Raw genomic sequence first — 16,695 nt, forward strand, 5'->3', positions numbered from 1 at the left:
TTCGACTTGCCTTAAGAAAAACATTTGTGCGCGAACAGCCGAACACCCAAACGAACAAAAACGTTACAAAATGTAATCATAATAAATGCGCAAACTGCTTTGCTTGGGAAGAATGCGACAGGCTTTATAGTTGTGGATGAGCCTAGGGTTAGATTTGAAACAGGATGTGGACATGAAGCTGGTGGCAAGAACGGATAAACGAATACATAATTGAATGACAACACCTTAAACAGAAAAAGGAACAAAACAGAGACTTTTTTATTTGTCAAAACAACCACAAAATATTACTAAAGCATATAGACGCAAAATAATAGAATGTCCCATCATCATCACATAACATTATTTCTCAAAAGCATTATCAAAACACATAAACCAACAATAAAAGATCTGTCTTCTGTACATGTCTGCTGTTCTAGTTGAGCTTATTGATTCCCCCGACTGCATAGAGAGGCAGAACTGTCTGCTAATTGGCCACTGTCCTGAGATATCTGCATACGCTGTTGGTTATCACTCACTCTATATATTCAACACGCACCCTTGTCTAGCGAGAGGTCCAAGTGCAAATATCTGTACAAAATGATTCCCATAACTGCATGTTGATGTCCTCAACTCCCACACCCTCCCACACACTGACAACCCACACAGACACACTTACACAGTGCTGGGAAGTTGTGGATATACAGGCTAACACTGCAGAGTAGTGTGGTTGGCTGCATACACCCTCCAGGTCCTATTTGGGGGCACCCAGGGGTGCTGAGTGCCTTCCCTCCATGGCATTGGTGAGTAAGGAGCGTTATGGGGGGGCATCTGGGGGAGAGGCAGAGGAAAGGGTGCTGGGCAGTGTGGAGGAGGAGGAGGATGAGGGCTGGGCCTGCCTGTTTGGGGGGAGGTAGGCTGGGGAGGGGGAACGACCCTTACTCTGCAGGCTGCTGCTGCTCTGCAGGGGGGAGCTGGAAGTCCTGGGGGCTCGGGTCAGAGAGGACGACGAAGCGCTGGAGAGGGGTGACCTCGTACCCCCGTACCCCAAAATACCAGTGCTCATCAGGAACTCCCTGGAGCCGTATGCGGGCGGGGTGGGGCCGCGTGACCCTGGGAGGCGCATGCTGTCCGCAGGGAGGCTGCGTCTGCTGGGGATGTCGTACAACGCCATGTCTGGGCAGCCGTACAGGGCCTGGGACCTGGCCTGCATCCGCAGCATCCTGTCCCTCTCCTCCATCTCCCGCCGCTCCTGAATGGAGACCATGATGGTCTTGGAGAGGTTGTCATAGCGGACCGGAGAGGCCTCCCGGTGGATCAAGGCTTGCTGGGAGAGGTCCCTGTGCATTAGGGCCTGAGGGGAGAGGTCCCGGGAGGTGAGGGCCTGAGGGGTGAGGTCCCGTAGAGAGGGATCCCTGGGTGAGGTGTCCCTGGGCTGGGGAGATTGCCTGGTGACCCCCATGAACACGGGGCTGTAGGTGTGTGGAGGGGGCCGCTGCAGCACACTGCCTTCATGTCCCAGGGTCATGAAGTGTGGGTGGTAATGAAGTGGGGGTCCCCCTCGCTGGGCCAGGTAGTGGGCGTCACTTGAGTTCACCAGGCTGTCATAGGAGAGGCTGTTGCGGTTGGACAGGGGGTTGTGAGGGGGGAACAAGCCCGGAGACACCTGATGGGAGATCAGACCCTCTGGGTACAAGACCGGCAGCTTGTTGTGGTGGCGATAGGCGTGTTTGAGGGTGAGGGAGCGGGAGTTGAGGGTGAGAGAGTTGAGCTGGAGTGGAGCGGACATGGGACTGGATGGGAAGGCTAGCTGCTGGTCCAATCTGCCCAGGATGAGTTCTGATGACAGGTCATGACGTCTACTGCTGCCCCCTTGCTGCTCTGGTGCCACAGCCACCTAGACACAACCACAACACATAACAGACTGTCAGAGAGCTCTCAGAACATAACACAGCCACAACAGTCTGTTAGAGGGTCGACAGAACACAGAATCACATGGCCAGTCTGTTAGAAAGCTCTCAAAACACAGCACACAACCACGATCTGTGGAAACGGCTCAAAACGCAGCACAATAAATCCACAGTGTATCTGAATGGTGTCAATGCTGTGAATGATATGACTGACCTGATGGACAGGTGAGGGGGGTGGTGCCTTAGATGTGGACTGCGGTAATGGCCTGAGCTGCTGCAGGGTCTGCCCAGGGGAAGGGGTCACTGGTTTGGGATGCAGACCACTCTCTGGAATCCAAACACAGATGGAGAAGGAAATCAATATTTAACAAAATGTGAAATATATTACCATAATGTCTATTGGGATTTATGACTGAACTAATCCAGAGAGAGGCAGTAACATGTGTGTAATTAACATATAATACAAGTCTGTCATCAGAATCACCTTTATTAGCCGAAACATTTGCATAAACAGGAATTTGACTTGGTGAAATGGTGCTGCCACCATGAACAGAATATACAGACAACAGACAACAGCATAGTTTACACAAATCCATACGCGGTACGCATACTATGTACACTGTAAACTAAGAACTGCAATCTTCATTATAAACACTAAACTACATTCTAAATTTGTCTTGCTCTAATATTCAGTAGCTCATCCCGAGTGAAATTTCGTTGGAAATCCACAAGTAAACAAACAAATAAAAACCAACGAAGACACAAGCAGCAACTAAAACCATGGCTGCCTCTCCGGGCACCAGTTGAATAATGTGGCCACTAGGGTGCAGTAGGAGAGTAGTGAGTGATAGCTTGGGGGGTTTCTGGACCGTTTCAAGTTTCTTCATGATCATTTGCTCATGTTCTCTATAATACAGTATGAGGTGCATAAATACAGGTACTGTATCCCTGGTTGTCAGATTACTAATGTGACCCTACCTTCAAGTGTTGCTAGGTGTCTCCTCAGCACGTTGGGGTCTGGTTTGGGGGGCAGAGGTGGTGGGGTGTCCAGACGTCGGATGTCTGGCTCTTCCATACCGTCAGTGGACGGGCGCTGAGAGCGGAAGAGAAGGCACCTACTCTTAAACATATCTGATCTGCCAATGAAGTTAGTTAAATACTGAGGCTTTATGTGAATCTGGGATGTTCCCTTCTGAGGGTATTTTGGGGTGGACAGACTTACTTTATTTTGGTTATCATGACACTGGATGCCGTTATCCTCAACCTTAATAATTGGTATCTGTCTGTCAGTCTCTGGTCTCAGGAATGGAGGAATGACGCGAACTGTTGATTTCTTAATGGGCCTCGCTGTATACCTGGTATGGTCCAAGCATATAGATAAGCTAATGAGCTCCAATACGTTATATTAAACATGATGTTTACATAAAAACGTCAAATGTTTCTTACTTTGGAGAAATGGGACTGCATATGAGATACTCCAAGTTGCCACAGCAACCTTGTGTGAAAGGGTTGACCCCTCCTTGAAACTTCCCAGTAACCTGTGGAAAAGAGGGCAACAATTTCCTCATTAAAGTGAGGACTCGACCTAGGGTGGCCTCATGTATTCCAGAAACCTTTTATCTAGTCGTTTAAAAACATGAGCTACATAGAGGCGTCTGACCTGTTCATTGGTGGTTCGGCCCCTAGACACCAGGTAGAGGTGGAACCCTGTGAGGCCCAGGACAGGAATGAAGAACAGACCTGATACACTCATCACCACCAGGCTAGACACAGCAGTCAAGGAGACTCACGGACTCTCTTTAGGGACCTTTAGACATGAATTACCATGATCATACTGCACATATTGTATGAACACACACACACACACAAACACAGTACACAGGGTTTGTGCAAGGAAGGATACGTGACAGTACAGTGCAGCTTCCATAGGTCTTCCAGATGGTGTAGGATGTAGAGCAGGCCACCGGAGAGCACGCCCACCATGTGCAGCGTGAGTGACAGGAGAAACAGGAAGAAGTAGCGGTAGTTCCGCCTCCCGATACAGTTGTTCACCCAGGGACAGTGGTGGTCAAAGTCCTGCATGCGGTTATGACACAATGGAATACAACATTAGATAAAACATTCAATCGCTCTGAGAATTATGACAAGTAGCAGCCTACTTTACATGACTCTGTCCCAACATTGTGCATCCATGCTACAAACAGTATTCTGGAGTGGTCTAGCTAGCCACATCCACATGGTATTGATCACTCTTGGACAGTGGAAAGACATTATCAACAGAAGTCAAATATCATACAAGTGTTGATAGGCACTGAGCTGTCTAAATATACCTCAGTGTACACACAGAGATTGTCCCAACCATTTTCAAATCTCATCTCTCTCCATTAAGGATCGGGGGAAAGGGATTAACCTGATTAATGTGATCTCTCTCTTCCTCCCCCTCTATCCCTCCATAATTTTCTCCCACCCACCATTACCCTACAGCCACACACACTATTGATCCCTCCTCAGGCCCTTCCTCCTCCCTCCACCATCAACCCCCCCCCCCCCAAAGCCTGTCTCACATCCACAACTTCCCCCTATCCACCCGTCCCTCCCGCTCTCCGCCAGCCCTGGCTTGTTCTCCCCCTCTCCCTCCCACCTCTACACAGTGGTCACAGACACTGCAGTGGGAGCATCGTGGAGGTCTGTAGAAGTGGCAGGAGGCACACCACTTCAGCCGGACCTGGACACCCTTCACGTCCACGTTCTTGTAGAGCGGGGCGCGGAAGTCATCGTCCTTGTCCTCGTCCTCATTAGCTGTAACCCAAACGCACAGCTCGACATGAACTATAGGTCACCGGCACAACACTGGGCGTTGGGGAACACTGGATATTCTTGTTTTTATGTCAATGTTTTCTCTTCAAATTCCTTCTCAGGCAGAAAGTTAACATTACTACCATAAATCTGGCCTAGTTTATCAATATATTGTCACGGTAATGAAATGTACTAGTATGTTATAACTAGTAGATAATAATTCAATAGAGTTGAATAAGTGCCTGCCAACCTACTGTAATGTTTGTCCTGTTTAGTTACACTATAGTGTACAGTAGTGAATAGACCCGTGCAGGTTTTCTGTTCTACCTGATAATTAATTGCACCCACCTGGTGTCCCAGGTCTAAATCAGTCCCTGATTAGAAGGGAACAATGAACAAATGCAGTGGAACTGGCTTTGAGGTCCAGAGTTGACTTTGATGGTAATAGTGTATAATATAGTAGTTATAGTGTAACTAACCCATAGGGAGAACACCCGCATCCATAAAGGTTGCCATGGTGAAGTTGGCCAAGACAAAGAAGAAGAGGATGCCACTGCATGGTGGCACGTAGATTGACACGGTCACTGCCAGCCACGGGCACCTGGGACAGAGACAAGAGACCTAAAGCACAGTGGACTCACAATACACACACAGTCATTTTGCAATACACACACATTACACTCATAGTATAGACGTAGAACATGCACAGTAATATGTCTAGGCTGAATTGGTTGAACGGGGTATAAATCTCCCTCAGGCTCAGTGTAGGAATCAATCAAAAAGGGATTGTCAAAATGATTTGGTTTATCAGCAGGAAAATATAACTACACTCGGCGACGTTAAATTCAGACTGATGCCCAACTTCATGGCGTTTTCTGAATATGTCCACAGGGCTTATAGAAACCATCATAACCATCACTGTCATTATGCAAATGTGGTTAAAACTGGAGAATTCGATTTGGTGAGAGGATGCTATGATTATATCTCCACAGTGTGAGATTAAATAAAGGCTCTGTAATCAGGTTTACTGACGGGGACACAGGGAAGGCACGGTGGATTATAATGATTAAAGGTCGGCATGAAGAGCCTATACAATATACGATTTTTTTAAATATCTGTATAGAATTGAGTCCAAAGCCATGCTGCTGTGGCGAATTTATCTTCACTTGAAAAGTTTACAGCAGAATGTGTTTCAGCATTGGACCTCTTACATTATCACAACTGGCAGCATGTCCTAATGCTCCTCCGTCCTGTAGGTATTTTATGTTAAGGGGCAACAACAGCAGAAGTGAGGATTGCCATTGAAGTGCAGACTGTGTATTAGTGACCATGGCCGTAACAGTGACTGTAACAAGACCGTGATCAGTGTGAAACAGATACTGGGTGGATCCCCCACACACACACACAACCCAAACCTGTCTCCCCACAGTTGCAAAGGTGAAGGGTCAGGAGGTGACGAAGGCAGAACGTATATGTGTGAACCCCAATAGACTGACCGTGACTGTGAACACTGTGAAATTGACAACATTTTGACAACATTTTGAGCCAAGAGTCTCCCTTCCCCAGCCCCAACTCCAGCCCAGCCCAACCTGGCGCAAGCCCCCCAGCCCCCACAGAACAGCCCCAGTAAGGATGAGCGCGTGGGGGAGAGTGGGGTAGCATGGGGGAAGGGTGGTTACCCCCAAAGGAATGCCTGGTAATGCCATGCCAGCTGCAATCTCAATAATCCCAGGATTAGGGACTCTGGATTACAGCCCACTCTGCCAGCCCGCGATGGTGGAATCCTCCCATCAGACGACAAGCACACAGACCCTACAGCCTGCAGCACACAGCACACAGCCCAACAGAACCTATTCCATACCTTTAGGATAAAGCAAACCATACATATTCCATTACCTATACAGCTGCAACAGACACGCCTGCCTTTACAGACAAACAGCCTTCATAGGCAAATACAATACAGTTCTGTACAGTTCTGATCTGTCAGCATAATGCTCCTCTTTAAGGATTTACTTAATTGAAACATTAACACTAAATTGTACTACTGAGTAAATCAGATTAATGAGGGGAACAGAACAGTGGTTTCCCACAGCTGGAGGAGGGGATTTATATCTTAAGTCCTCTCTGAAGCAAAGTTTCATTAAATGTGTTCATGTTTGAGATGTACTTAAATTGTCATAAGAGAGCTAGATTACACGGATATGCGCATTATACTGTACCCCTGCACTACACAGAGTCCACACTGTACTTGTCCCAGTACACTGAATAGTGTACTTGTCCCAGTACACTGAATACTGTACCTGCACGTCTAGCCACTCTACAGTATAAATAGGGAATGTGGATGAAGTTGGTAGATTTAGGGGTAAATGCCAGCGGGGCAGCACTAAATATGAGGGATCAAGCCAAGTCAGTCTGCATGGTCTGGAGTAGTGTTCATGTATCTGCATACCACTTTCACCATCCTCCTCTACCAGCAAGACCAATGGGTGGTGGGGAAAACAAGTAGACAAAAAGGCAATTAGGAATAGGTATACTGTCACTGATTCTCTTTTCAAAACTCATTATTTAGATGGTCAAATCCTCTTCCCCCTCACTCATCTGTCAAATAATGGATCTATCACAAAAAAAATGGACAAAATGAGCACAATATGGAAGATAATGATATTGCGTTCAAAATAATCAGAAATCAGTCAAAGTAATTTGGGCTGAGTGCGGAGCGTATAGGACACACCAGATAAGGTGCAGCGCTCTATAGAGGGTCGATCCGCGACTGCCTGATTTCTTATCAAATGGATTATTTCTGTGGATGCCATTGCATGAGCGGCCTGCCGTCCGGCCCATCATTGCTTTTTGACCATCTGGAGCACAGCACAGGGAGAGTTCATTATGCTGCAGTGTGGCGGTGCAGGCAGACAAGCCCCTGCCTTGCGCCTAATGAAACAGACAGCAGAGCTGTATTAAATCATCCAGAAGGGTAAGCTGCTGTTGAGGCTGTCCAATCTGCACACTGCCCTGCCTGAGTAAAGCACAGTAGTGGGTAGGCTAGTCATCACTACCAGTGTCTATCGCATCGGCAGCAAGCAGCAAGCAGAGAAGAGCATTAGAGAGGCTCACAACTACACTCTCAGAAAAAAAAGGGTTACAAAAGGGTTATTCTGCTGTCCCCATAGGAGAACCCTTTGAAGAACCCTCTGTGGAAAGGGTTCTTCATGGAACCCTAAAGGGTTCTACCTGGAACCAAAAAAGGGTTCTTCAAAGGGTTCTCCTATGCGGACAGCCGAAGGACCATTTAAGTTCCAGTGTATGGCTCCTAGAAACATCTCATGGATTGAAAATATGAGTGTTAAAAAACCTGAATGAAATGCGATCATAAGCCCTTAGGAATGTGTGGAATGTATGACTTGTCTTTAGCTTCAGAAAACACTGAATGAACACATAACAGTGTTATAACAGGGTTCGGAGAGAGTTCTTCTTTGAACTATTAAAACTACGGGCTTGAATATCAACTATGTATGTCTACTTAAAGGAAACATACGTGTACATATTACATCATTGTATCCAGGGATCGATGCGTATGCGGGCATAAAATAAACTGTTTGTTTGGGGAGGAGTGTTATTCTATAAATATCTGACCCACTATGGGTGTGTATCACATCTGACATCCTCCCCTCTGCACATGGTTGCATAATTAACTCAGAAAGAAAGTAAAAGGTCAAGAAGGCTTCTCCTTACAAAACTGTATAGCATCTCAGCTACATCAAATGTTGACATTAGCCAGGGCAGATTGTTACGAGGAAACACCCTTGAAAGAATCTTTGCTTATAATGGTTCAAGTTCGTAGTGTTCCCACTGCTGGTCTTTGCATGTCTTTTGTGAATTGTCCACAGTAACACAAACAATGTAGAGGGAACAATGTAACAATGTAACACAAACACACTCTGAAGGCTGAGATAACCCTTTCCGTTTTAGCTCAGTAATGAGGCTGTTTATCAGGCGAAGGATGACCAAAAGGTTCCTACTTTCAGTGGTCCCCCCTTGCCAACTTCACAGGAGGATTTTTGTCTTGATATTGAAAAGTGTCCTAAATCTTGTATAGACCAGTTTGTCAGTTTGTCTGTGAGTCATGTACTTTGATACATCAGAGTACCTGCTGCAGCTTACTCTCCATACTAACAGACTGGGGTTGTATTTGGGCAATTTCTTTTGACACGCACATACTCTAAGTAACAACCCGAGGGACCATGAGGTCTGACTGGCATTCACTTTGGACTCCCTGCAGCAGCATATAGCACGAAGGACGAATCAAGGTCCCTTTCCCTCAGAAGGACCAAGGTAGGGTTGCATTTGGTCGAGATAACGACAGAATCTGGCATCTGTCCATCACTGCTTTTAAAGAAACACAGACATCGTCCCTGCTGAAAGAGCAGACAGGCAGACAGACACAGACAGACAGTTCTTCTGTCTAACAGGGATGTAGGCCTACATATGATGCAACGGCAAAATATTGTCCCTACAGATTCCATTTCTTCTGCTACTGCCAAAGTGAAAGGGCAAACAAACGAGCATGTGTGATTGGGCTGGAACGCTCTGTTTCAACATGACCTTATCTTTTAAGAATGGCTGTCCATGGAATAGAAACTTCAGACATAGTCTATTTTATCATCGTGAAACATCTCTCAGTGGGAATGTTTTCGGCAATGTTCTTCACGTCTCGTGTTGGCGATCTTCAGACAAACCTGCAATAACAGCTACTTGTCCTGGAGCAGTGGAGCTCTAGGGGTTTGTTCTATTGAAGTGTGGAAGTTCTCTTTAGAAATGCAGATACGAGTCTATTGATCATTGATGGAAAATGACCACTCACTCTCATTATATAATACTAGGGATAGACTGCTTGCTCTGCCTGGCCGCCAAAGTAATGCTACCCACATACAGCAGCATCCATCAACTGACTGCAAAAACCAACACAGAATTTCAGGGATTATTGGAAGTTGTGAAAACTTTATTTTTTATACTTCGATTATTATTTTTTTGCTACATTATTTAAGCAAAAAAAATACTGTTTGTTTTTGGAATTTCCTAAATATTTATAATATTATTAATTTGCATGTCAGCTCTGTGCCAGGAAATACCCGTGTCCAGAACAAAGGATCCCAATTTCAAACACCCCCCAAAAGTGTTTAAAACTCTTAAAACGGGCTAAAATGAATATTCACTGAAAAAGGATCTCATGTAGTTTCTTGCAATAGCCCTCTCTGACTTTAAGGAATATGTTTCTCAAAACTGTGATTCCTAAAAAATTTGTCCAGAGCGTTGGTCAACTCTGTCAGATTTGTTCAAAATCGTAAATGAATAAAACATGTGTAGGGTCAGCCATACCATGGGAAGCCCTTCCCATGGTATAGCATGAGACAACTCATGGTCCTAAAAGTCCTCTACTTTTGAAAGATTTAAAAATACATTGTAGATATCACATGGTGACAACCATAACCTGTCAACTTCATCTACTTTATAGATTAACATAGAATATGACTGTTGGTTCAAATATGTTCATTTTAAATTAGGTTATAGCAACTGAAGAAAAACAAAATTGCTATGTAGTATAGCACTTGAATAAAGAAGAAAAATAAGCAATTTGTCAACTCCGTAAAACATCAACTCAGTCAGATTTTTGACTAACGTCTGATAGAAGGGTTGGGCCAATTGCAAACACTGATTGACACTAGATTATCACCAATTGACGCATCGATTTACCGCTCCATAACACGGATGTCGGGGTGTTCTTTTAGTTCTGATCGCAACCAACACTTTTCAAGATGATTTCAGCCTCTTATCATCAGAACATTTTAATCTAGATCTTTGAGCAAAGTAAGGGCGATTTATCTATTTGATCATTCAGTACAACTGAAATAAAGCATGTCCTTGTTTAGCACGGCAAATTGACTGTGGAAATGTACCGAACATGTATGATTGGAAAACTAATGTTGATGTTGAAGGCTACTTATTATTTTAGTCATTCCAATTTATGTAATCCATTAAATACAACTCTTTGGAAAAAAATGTGTCTGATATGGTCATTTCTTATCAAGATCGAGGGTAAAATATCCCTGGACTGTCCATACTGTGTGACTAAATCAAGTAAATCGTGATTGAGTTATATAATCTATCTATTTTTTTATCAAATGAAAATGTAGTTTACAGCCTAAATGTATTTTGAATGGCATATACTATTTTGGCATTTAATGTGAAACGTTTTGATGAAATATAGGCCTTCTAATAGTACACATTCTATACGGAACAAAAATGTAAACGCAGCATATAACAATTTCAAAGATTTTACAGAGTTACAGATCATATAGGGAAATCAGTCAATTCAAATAAATAAATGGGGCTTAATCTATGGATTTCACATGACTGGGAATACAGATATGCAATCTGTTCATCACAGATAACTTTTTTTTAAAGTAGAGGCTTGGGTCAGCAAACCAGTCAGTATTTTATGTGATCACCATTTGCCTCATGCAGCGCGACACATCTCCTTCGCATAGAGTTGATCAGGCTGTTGATTGTGGCCTGTGGAATGTTGTCCCACTTCTCTTCAATGGCTGTGCGAAGTTGCTAGATATTGGCGGGAACTGGAACACGCTGTCATACAAGTCGATCCAAACATGCTCAATGGGTGACATGTCTGATGAGTATGCAGGCCATGGAAGAACTGGGACATTTTCAGCTTCCAGGAATTGTGTACAGATCCTTGCGACATTGGGGCCGTAGAGGAACTAGGACATTTTCAGATTCCAGGAATTGTGTACAGATCCTTCCGACATGGGGCCGTGCATTATCATGCTGAAACATGAGGTGATGCCGGTGGATGAATGTCACGAAATTGGCCTCAGGATCTCGTCACGGTATCTCTGTGCATTCAAATTGCCATCGATAAAATAAAATTGTGTTTGTTGTCCATAGCTTATGCCTGCCCATACCATAACCCCACCGCCACCATGGAGCACTCTGTTCACAACGTTGACATCAGCAAACCGCTAGCCCACAGAATGCCATACAGTTGTGAGGCCGGTTGGATGTACTGCCAAATTCTCTAAAACGATGTTGGTGGCGGTTTATGATAGATCAATAAAGATGACATTCTCTGGCAACAGCTCTGGTGGACATTCCTGCAGTTGGCATGCTGCCTCAAGACTTGAGACATGTCTGGCATTGTGTTGTGTGACAAATCTGCACATTTTACAGTGGCCTTTTATTGTCCCCAGCACAAGGTGCACCTGTGTAATGATCATGCTGTTTAATCAGCTTCTTGATATGCCACACCTGTCAAGTGGATGGATTATCTTGGAAAAGGAGAAATGCTCACTAACAGGGACGTAAACAAATTTGTGCACAAAATTTGAGAGAAATAAACTTTGTGCCTATGAACAATTTCTGGGATCTTTTATTTCAGCTCATGTTGCGTTTATATATAAATTATGTTGGTTGCAATCAAGCCGTTATGTTTTTGTTGGTGATTGTCAAATGTTATTTTATATTTTAAGTAATGTTTGTATTTCAATTTTTATAGACAAGAATATCTCTGTTTTGAGTATCTGTTGTCACCTCGGGTAGTTGCTTGTCAACTCCTCAATGATTTACAATCCCAATTAAAAACATCCCCAGAATCAGTCAACAACAGCAGGCCGCCAAGATAATAACGCAATAAACAAGCCTATGTGAAGAGATACGATTGGCATACAACTGACTCACTGACACTTAGCAATTAAACTTCAACAGCAGCAGCTACATCAGCAGCCAAGAGTTGCAATAAAATGGAATGAGTTAACTTTTTTTTTACGCACTCACTTATCAGATGATTCATTGTATACCGTTATAAAATATTTCAGTTAATCAGAAGTGCATGTAGTCTAGTACACTTATGCCAAGTTTCCACCTGAGAATTACCCCAGTGTTTTACCCAGAAGGCTCAGACTTTTCTGTTTCCATCTCCACAGACCGGCACCTGTATCCTACTGGACCATGGCCTCAGTGGACATGCTTTGATTTAGGGCCAAGGCCTGGCACTTTTCAGCTGTCATTTACATAACAACAGCTACGTGTGAGCATGGGTTAACATCTTTCTATAGTTAACACCTTCTCACAAAGCGACTGTCTTGATGATGCAGAGGTTGTTGATTCTGCCCTTTATAAGTCATCAATAGTTTACTCCTCCCTGCTAGCCCCAAGTCTTTAGTCACCCCTAGTTCCACAGATGTGGGAATCAAAAGGCATCCATCAGAAGATCGGGATACTAATCGGAAACGTCCTTGCACTATACGGTCAGGTCTCTGACCTCCTCCCTATAGGCTGTCTCGTCGTTGTCAGTGATCAGGCCTACCACTGTTGTGTCATCGGCAAACTTAATGATGGTGTTTGTGTCGTGCCTGGCCGTGCAGTCATGAGTGAACAGGGAGTACAAGATGGGACTGAGCATGCACCCCTGAGGGGTCCCTGTGTTGAGGATCAGCATGGCGCATGTGTTGTTGCCTACCCTTACCACCTGGGGGCGGCCTGTCAGGAAGTCCAGGATCCAGTTGCACACCATAGTACCCTCACAGCTTAGTGATGAGCTTTGAGGGCAATATGGTGTTGAACGCTGAGCTGTAGTCAATGAATAGCATTCTCACATAGGTGTTCCTTTTGTCCAGGTGGGAAAGGGCAGTGTGGAGTGCAATAGAGACTGCATCATCTGTGGATCTGTTGGGGCGGTATGCAAATTGGAGTGGGTCTAGGGTTTCTGGGATAATTGTTTTGATGTGAGCCATGACCAGCCTTTCAAAGCATTTCATGGCTACAGACGTGAGTGCTACGGGTCAGTAGTCATTTAGGCAGGTTACCTTAGTGTTCTTGGGCACAGGGACTATGGTGGTCTGCTTGAAATATGTTGGTTTTACAGACTCAGACAGGGACTGGCAAGTTCCACTTCAGGGCATGCTCGGAGTACACGTCCTGGTCACACAGTCGTCTGGAACAGCTGATGCTCTCATGCATGTTTCATTGTTACTTGCCTCGAAGCGAGCATAGAAGTTATTTAGCTCGTCTGGTATGCTCGTGTCACTGGGCAGCTCACGGCTGTGCTTCCCTTTGTAGTGGTATGGTAGTACAGTGGGACTATTCACCCAGGCGCTATTAGCAATCTAGGGGATAATGCTGAAAGTGTTGTTGGTGGTATCCCAACAACACGGCAGTGATTCTCACATGACTAAAATGTTGTTTTGAGAATAAAAGTACGGTGATATTCGGGAACCTGTTTTGCTCTAGCTGACCCAGTCTGATTTCTAAGAAATATTTCTGACTCTAAGCATCATTGCCCTCTGGAAGAAGATAAAGGGATTTAGGAATACATGTTCACATACACTCTGAGAGGTGTGGTTGTGTTCATTATATTTTGAGTCGGAATATCAGAAAATCAGCCTTAGACATAGGCCTAATAGTTAAATAGCCTCTTAACTCACATAGTCCCCATACCAAATTCATATAGCCTACAGTAGCTTGTATTAAGAGGATCAACATGGTATTAGGCAATGACATGTAAATACTAATAGACAGCTTTGGGTACAGTATTGTTGAACTGTTTAATGAATAGTATAGCATATTGATATGTAATTAAAACTACACCAGAATTTCACAAAAGGGACTTTTTTCAACAACAAATGTGTCATATTTCACTTCTGTCAGATTGAACGGCAAAAAAACACTGTTCTAAATTCCGAATGTGAAGTTAGCCTTAAAATGTTTATTGGTCGTTCTTGAATTACAGTGGAACTTGGACATGGCATTTTGGTGTCACGCCCTGACCTTAGAGAGCCTTTTTATTTCTCTATTTGGTTAGGTCAGGGTGTGATTTGGGTGGGCATTCTAGTTTGTTTATTTCTTTGTTTGCCGGGTATGGTTCCCAATCAGAGGCAGCTGTCTATCGTTGTCTCTAATTGGGGATCATACTTAGGCAGCCCTTTTTCCCCACCTTCTGTTGTGGGATCTTGTCTTTGTATAGTTGCTGAATAGCGCTACAGAGCTTTACGTTCATTTGTATTTTGTTGTTTTTTGGTGTCATTTTAAATAAAAGTAAAATGTACACATACCACGCTGCACCTTGGTCTTCATCCAACGACGGACGTAACATTTGGACAAAATGTACTTCATTTTTCTTAATTTTTTAAAATTTGATTTGGGTACATCTTCCCATTCTAAATCAACTAATATGGTAGCTTAATGATCTTAAAAACTTTGTACCATTATGATAATGTTTTGACATCTGTAGGAGTAGTAACACCAATGATGGTAACACCAATGAGACATTTTAGGTAAATTAAGATTTTCTGAAATGGAGGCCACAATGATCAAATCTAAGTTCATCAATCCTGTACTAAAGTGATATGATTAATCATTTTTCTCACAATGATATTTCCCTTCATTTAAATGGACTAACACCAAGTTGGGGCGGCAGGTAGCCTAGTGGTAAGAACGTTAGGCCAAATAACCGAAAGGTTGCTAGATAGAATCCCGAGCTGACTAGGTAAAAATCAGTCGTTCTGCCCCTGAACAAGGCAGTTAACCCACTGTTCCTAGGCCGTCATTTGTTCTTAACTGCCTAGTTAAATTAAAAAGTGACACTTTGGATTTTGACACTAAATTAATTAATGGAATCCTCAAATGTATGACATATTTAAAGGGTGTGATTAGCTAATAATTTACTTTAATATAGACCGGAGTGGTCTGAAACGAGTTTGCCACTGGAGAGAAGGCTCAAGGTTCTTGTAGATCTTTGTAATGAGTTATTTTCAAGGTGGTAACCCCAGTGACACAAAACAGAGGGTCACACATTATACTGGTAAAATAATAGGTATTTTAATAGCCTTCTTTGTTTTTATTAATCTATACAATATATGACATACTTTTGTTCACTTTCTAGCATTCAAAATCCCAAAACATGTCACTACAACTCCACTACTGTGACAAGCCTGCTCCTAAGTACTTTAAACAATGCATCAACATAGAGGGTTGCAGTATGAAGGATTTTAATTATGTTTTATAATTTATAAACCGTTCAATATAAACAAAAACATGTATTATGTGTTTATTTGTCATTTTTATGTGTGTTTCATGGTTGCAAAGGCAAGGGACTCAAATGCCAAATCAATTAAAAAACGACCCTTATTCTACACAGTGTGTGAGCGACAGGAGCTATTTTATCACAAGCTTTTCCTAGAGACAATTTTACCGTTTGGAGCAATTGTGCATGCCCATTGGATCTGATACTTCATAAGCCTATATACAGTATATGCAATTCAAATATGTGGACTAGGCCTACTTCAGATACGGAATATAATAGTTTCGAAAGGGTAGGCTACTTTAGTGTCTTGTATCAAACTACATTTTCAAAAAGAGGCATATCGTTAACTTACGTAAAGACAAAGAATAAAGTGGTGGACCCGACGAGGAGGACTGCAGCGGTGGACACTGGAATAAACGCGCTGCCTTTAATTCTCTCCCTGCCGCTGTTGGGCATTCTGTACTTTCCACAAACATCAGCAGTTTATTCCAACGAAACGATTACACCAAGATACAATAAATGATCCATGATACGACGTATTCCCACTATGTTCTGTCCGGAGTCTCCGTGGATCAAATGCAACAAATCCATGGTCAAAAAGTCCAACGAGCTGTGCCCGTATTGGAAATCCCACCGTACCGACTGGGCCCGACCAACCACCAACTCAGCGAAGCGGCTCTTGATTTGATAGGTGGGGCTATCGCCGGGGAAAGGTAGCTTTGGGACACAACATCGGGAGTCTGTCTATTGGTTGGACTCCGTTTAAAGGAGGACTTACGTGAACTACACTATAGCAGGCTAGACTCCATTGAGGTGAATGTTTTCAGTGCTAAATATTATTTTTACTATTTAAAAAATATATATATTTCATGTCATAGCCATACTCTTGATTACAAATGTTATTTGCTTCAATATGGA

General features: G+C 43.6%; 1 protein-coding gene across 2 annotated transcripts; it reads right to left on the minus strand.

Annotated features, from left to right (window-relative positions):
• Positions 1 to 235: 235 nt before the first annotated feature.
• LOC120025792 (palmitoyltransferase ZDHHC8B-like) lies at positions 236 to 16,450 on the minus strand. Of its 2 annotated transcripts, XM_038970445.1 has the most exons (10): positions 16,130 to 16,450; positions 5,162 to 5,283; positions 4,528 to 4,685; positions 3,790 to 3,962; positions 3,547 to 3,649; positions 3,333 to 3,424; positions 3,109 to 3,241; positions 2,865 to 2,979; positions 2,101 to 2,213; positions 236 to 1,873 (listed from the first exon to the last, which is right to left on the minus strand). In XM_038970445.1, the coding sequence occupies exons 1-10, from the start codon at positions 16,231 to 16,233 to the stop codon at positions 794 to 796; spliced, it is 2,193 nt and encodes a 730-aa protein (XP_038826373.1). In that variant the 5' UTR covers positions 16,234 to 16,450; the 3' UTR covers positions 236 to 793. The 2 variants fall into 2 exon arrangements, with proteins under 2 accessions (XP_038826373.1, XP_038826374.1); XM_038970446.1 differs by lacking the exon at positions 4,528 to 4,685 and having other exon boundaries at positions 16,130 to 16,241.
• Positions 16,451 to 16,695: the final 245 nt, after the last annotated feature.

Source organism: Salvelinus namaycush, chromosome 31, assembly GCF_016432855.1.
Source record: "Salvelinus namaycush isolate Seneca chromosome 31, SaNama_1.0, whole genome shotgun sequence".
NCBI lineage: Eukaryota > Metazoa > Chordata > Actinopteri > Salmoniformes > Salmonidae > Salvelinus > Salvelinus namaycush.